This window comes from Dipodomys ordii, unplaced genomic scaffold (assembly GCF_000151885.1).
Source record: "Dipodomys ordii isolate 6190 unplaced genomic scaffold, Dord_2.0 Scaffold50, whole genome shotgun sequence".
Lineage (NCBI taxonomy): Eukaryota > Metazoa > Chordata > Mammalia > Rodentia > Heteromyidae > Dipodomys > Dipodomys ordii.
In genome coordinates, this window is record NW_012267266.1 from 2,479,490 (window position 1) to 2,484,914 (window position 5,425).

The 5,425-nt window shown below is 36.6% G+C and overlaps 1 protein-coding gene across 1 annotated transcript in view; it reads right to left on the reverse strand.

The window, feature by feature from the left end:
- Positions 1 to 3,349: 3,349 nt before the first annotated feature.
- Positions 3,350 to 5,425, reverse strand: part of LOC105988621 (protocadherin beta-4-like) — a 4,320-nt gene continuing 2,244 nt past the window's right edge. The window contains exon 2 of the mRNA XM_013020292.1: positions 3,350 to 3,466. Within this exon, the coding sequence (XP_012875746.1) occupies positions 3,350 to 3,466 (117 nt within the window). The remainder of the gene's footprint in view (positions 3,467 to 5,425) is intronic.

Below are 5,425 nucleotides of genomic sequence, written 5' to 3' on the forward strand. Positions count from 1 at the left end.
TTTCCTGTTTCGAGATTTGGGAGTTTTGTCGTGAACATAGTTGCAATTTTGAGGGGGTAATGATATTTATGTATTTATGTTAAATATATTTAAAGGAGTTCTGTTCTGATGCATTAAGATATGCACATACACATATATCCTTAGCAAGGATTGTGAAACATTTTCAAAGTTATTTTACTACTAAAAAAAGTCTGAGTTCCAGTTGCTCTATACCCTGGGTCAACATTTGATGTTATCTTTTCAGTTGGTGTTCAGTAATTTGGAATTATGCACATTTCACTATTTAGTCATCATTAACATGCACCCTCCTGAAGTTCATATTCAGGAATGTTCTATTTTGGTCATTTGATTATGACATTGTATGTGTGTGTGTGTGTGTGTGTGTGTGTGTGTGTGTGTGTGTGTGTGTGTGTGTGTGTTTGTGTGCCAGTTGTGGAGCTTGAACTCAGGGCCTGAGTGCTGTCCTTGAGCTTTTCTGATTAAGGCTAACCTCTACACACAGCTATATGTTGAAGTTTTTGGTTGTTAATTGAAGATAAGAGATTTATGGACTTTCCTGCCTGGGCTGGCTTTGGACTGACTGAGATCCTCGGATTTCAGCCCCCTGAGTAGCTAGGATTACAGGCCTGAGCCAGAGGTGCCCAGCCCCAATAAAATCTTAATCCACTGGGCACTTACATAGTCAAGTTTCTTTGCAGTCTTGTTAAGTACCTAGATCTGAGAATTTTCAATTGAGAACTTGACATCTCTCCAGATAGTTCATGAACTCTATGCTTAAAATAGTAAGAAAAGCCTCACACTGTTTTTAAGAATTTTCTCCTCTGCTCTGGGCTGTCTTTGGTTTGGGGTCCGGAGCTTAATGCTCCAGTCTGCCAAAAGCTATTGAAATCCTCTTTTTTAATGAGCCTATTTTTTTCTCAGTCTTAATAAATTTCTTGAGGGTAAAACTAACTATAGAAGTCAGTTCTCATTTCTTCATAGACATATTGATCCATTCAGTTTCTTCTAAAGCATATCATCTCCTTTCAATTGTTTTAAATAGGTTATTTTTTTTACTTTAGCCAGTTTCTTTTTTTATTGTTTTCTGATCCTAGGTAATTCATTGAAATGGAATGAGAGATATATATTCTGTGCTTCCTTTTTGTGGTACTGGGGATTTAACCCAAGTCCTCACATATGCTAGACAAGCTAGACAGGGTACTCTGATACTTAAGCCACATTCATATATCCCTTTGGTTTGTTTTTTTTTCATTTTTGAAAAATAGTCTTCCTCTACTGGTGCTGGCTTCAAACCTCCTACTTCTGCATTCTGAGTAGCTGAAATTACAGGTGTGTATCCTAACACCTGGCTTACCCTCCTCCTTTATTTTGTGGTGATTTTATTTTAGACACTATGTTGCTATATCCAAGGCTGGCCTGAAACTCAGTGTAGCAGAGGCTGGCCCTGAGCTTAAACATTTCCTGCTTCAGTCTCCTGAGTGGTAGAACTACAAATATGGACAACCATAAGTTCATATACATTCTGCATACTTATATTCTTATATATTCTGTAATTTTTATTACAAAGGCAGAAGAGATATTGCTTTAGTTTTGATGATGCTGGAGAGAAAACCTACAGCCTGCAAAAGCTCTACAACTGAGCTACAACCCTGACCTTGATGTTTGGATATAGACTTTTTCTTTGGATATAGACCCAAGTTAGCCTTGAATTCTGAGTTCTTTCTGTCTCTGTTGCCTTAATGCAGGGATACATCTAAGAACTACAACATCAGGTGCAAAAGAAGGCATCTATCTTAGAGTGATAAAGGCTACATTTTGTCAGTGGAATTTCTGTCCTCAAAACAGTGAGTTTAGCTGGCTACATGTGTGTGTGCAAATAATATCAAAGGAGTTGTGAAATATGTATGTATAATGTGAGCATTTTGTGGGAACAGCCCACACTGGCTGCCAGTCCTGGTACCATACCACAGCCATCCTAGCTACTTGGATGGCAGAACATGAGGATTGTAGTTCAAATCCAGCCCAGACCAAAACAAAACTTACTAAGACCCTAGCTTAGAACAAATAAGTAGTAATTCTCACATATAATTCCAGCCACTCTGAAAAAGGAAAGCAGAAGAATGTGGTCCCAGAATAGTTTGGGCAAAAGCAAAAGACCCTGTCTGAAAAATAAATTAAACCAAAAAAGCTTGGAGGATAGATAAAGATGTTGGGCAAGTTTGAGGCTTTTAGTTCAAACTCTAGTGCTGCCTGAAACAAATAAGAATCACTGAAGTACAAGTTACAATCTAAATGTTTCATCTTCATTCTGTTTTTGTTCTGTAATAATAGAACTAACCTATATTCATAAAGTGTATATACTATGAAAGTTCTTTGAGTCATGATTACTATTAAATTCAAAATTGAATGTCAAAATTTTGATCTACTATAGAGTCTTGTGATAAGACTTGGCTGGTCAGAATTATTTATACTTTATGAATACACATAATGATGAGGTTAGTTATTTGTGATTATTTGGACCATTTTACTTGGGTATTTATACATATTAGACTTCCTGGAATTAACAAAAAAAAGGTAAACTTAGATTTTTTTCTGTTGGAATATATTACTGGAAACTTCCAATCAAATTCCTTATGTTCATATACATGCTATTTGTTTATTTAGAAAAGATCTCACTACATAGCCCAAGCTGACATAGAACTTATTGTAATCCACCTATATGACAGATTTAAAAGACTGGGCCACCAGGTGAGGTATGAGTTGAAATATCTAAGAAAAATTGGAGAAGTCAGTGGAGTTGACTCCCATCTTTCTTTGTTAGTTTTTAATTCTTTTCTTACATTTTCTTCTTCCCTACTTTAATTAATAAATTTAATGAAAAATTGTATTTCAAGAATAAATGGTCAGTAAGTTTGCTTTTATTTATTTATATCAATATTAATTAAGGGGAAATATAGGGATTCAAACTCTAGTGTAATAACAATTGATATTTAAAAATAAATGATATAAATCAAACTCTTCAATTACCCATGATCTGCCAAAAGTTCAATGAAATTATCCTATGGTGATATCTGTATGAATTTAACTAAATAGAATTTACATTATCAGCTTGGTTGGATTATTGAACACAACTAAAATAAACATAAGTTGGGTAAATTCATTACTATACAAATGCAACTTTAATATGATTGAAAGATTAGCTCAAAAACAATTAAAAAGCACACTGAGACAGGAGAGCTAAGCATCACAAAGAAATAATTGCTATCATTTGCTAGCAATGGGGCTTGAACCCCAGGTCTTGTACTCTCACTTGAATTTTTTTACTCATGCTTGTACTCTACCCCTAGAGCTATAGCTCCAGTCCAGAATTTTGCTGTTTAACTAGACATAATGTCTCAGACTTCTCTACTGTGGCTGGCGTCAAATCATGATCCTTAGTTCTCAGTCTCTTGAGAACCAATGCCACCTGTCTGAAATAATTATTCGATTGATAATGACTGTCCAAGTCTACAAAGTAATGGAAAGTGAAAAATCCAGATCAACTAATGATCAGAATAACATAAAATAGACATGCCAAGTGTGGGTGATCCAAGCCTGTAATCCTGGCAACTCAGGAGGCTGGTATCTGAGGATCATAGTTCAAAGCCAGCCCAGGTAGAAAAGACCATGGGATTCTTATCTACAATTACCTACCATAAAATTGAAAGTGGAGCTGTAGCTCAAAATGGTAGAGTGCTAGTTTTGAGCAAAAGAGCTCAGGGAGAGTTCCTAGGCACAATGCCCAGCTCCTGAGTTCAAGCTCCATGACCAACAAAAAATATATAACCAAAATTCCATAATTTCCTGTCTCTTTTGAATGGTGTGGGAAGCCTCGGGGGGAAAAAAGGAAATACATACATTAATACACACTTGAAGCTGTGCCTAGAGCACAGAGATAACTGCATGCTTAGAACATAGGAGGTGCTGGATTTGAAAACTAACTCTCTCTCTCTCCAAAATCTACACTTAATTTTTTTATAATTAAAGAAAAGGACAAGAATAGGAAATGATGTTGCCAAGAGTCCTGAACTCTTTGTAGTGTTTTGGAGATTATTTCAGGCTCTCAAATTACTTTGTATGGGGGAGAGGGGTGTGCACATGGATGTGGGTGTATGCTGGTCCTAGACCTTGAACTCAGGGTCTGGTGCTATCCCTGAATTGTGCTCAAGACTCAATCAAGACTACCATTTGAGCCACAGTTCTAACTTCAAGCTTCCTGGAAGCTCATGCCAAAGGAGTTTCCTGCTTACACTAGCTTCAAACCTCAGATCTAAGGTTCCTGAGTAGCTAGGATTACTTGTGTGAGTCATCAGCACCTAACTTAGATTACATCTTAAGAGGATTATATACAACAGTAATTTAACATGATTTTCTTTTTCTTTTTTTACTTTTTGGTGTTGATGTATGAACTATTGAGTTGGAATACATGCGTAATCTACCACTGAGCTACAATCTTAGCATTAACAATTTTATTTACTGAAAGGAGGAGAAAGTATATAAGATTTTTACTTTATTGTTTACAAATGAGAATTGATTTTTACAGTTAATATTAGTATTTATGAAGTACTTAATATGTACCAGGCACGATACACCCAAATAACCTCCAGCATAGAGAGGACTTGAAGAGGAACACAGCAACAATTTGAAAGCATTAATTTTTTCATGAAGTGATATTTTACATACAACTTGGAGAGACCACTTCACTACATTTTATGGTTATGGCTACTCAGGAGATTGACGTGGTAGTATAGTCAACCAGAAAGAGCCAAGTAGGTATTGGCAATTGTAGCTGCAAATGAAGCTCAGTGGTATCATACATGCTAAAGATCCAAGGGTCACTGAGTTCAATATCCACAACAACTAATTTAAAATACTTTAAAAAATTTAAATATTCCTCACCAAATTAAGTTATTGAGAAATCAATGATGAATGTGAAATATGGTAAAATGAAATACATCATAATATTCACTGTAATAAATTAAGATAATGCACTAACACCTAATATGCTGCTAAAAAGACATGCAGAGTTTGGGGAAAGCGATGTGAATAGCTTCATATAATGATATAATTTCTACACAGAAGGGTATAACAGAGGAAAGTTGGACAAATTGAGTGAAACAAATAGCAACTAATTGAATACAAAGTTATTCCTAAACTGGGATATGTTCAAAGAGTCTATTTCAGAGTCCTGAATTGAGAGGTTGGGCACTATCGGTTGCAGGACTTTAAACTCACCATTCCCAGAGTCTCCTGTGAGACACACCTCATACTGGTAGCTGTGGGCCAGGGTCCCCGTGCCACTCACGTCCAGCAGGTGTCCAGGCAAGGGGCCATCGGGCAGCGCGCAGCCGGCCAGCGAGCGCGCCCTGCTCCTCCTGCACAGCCT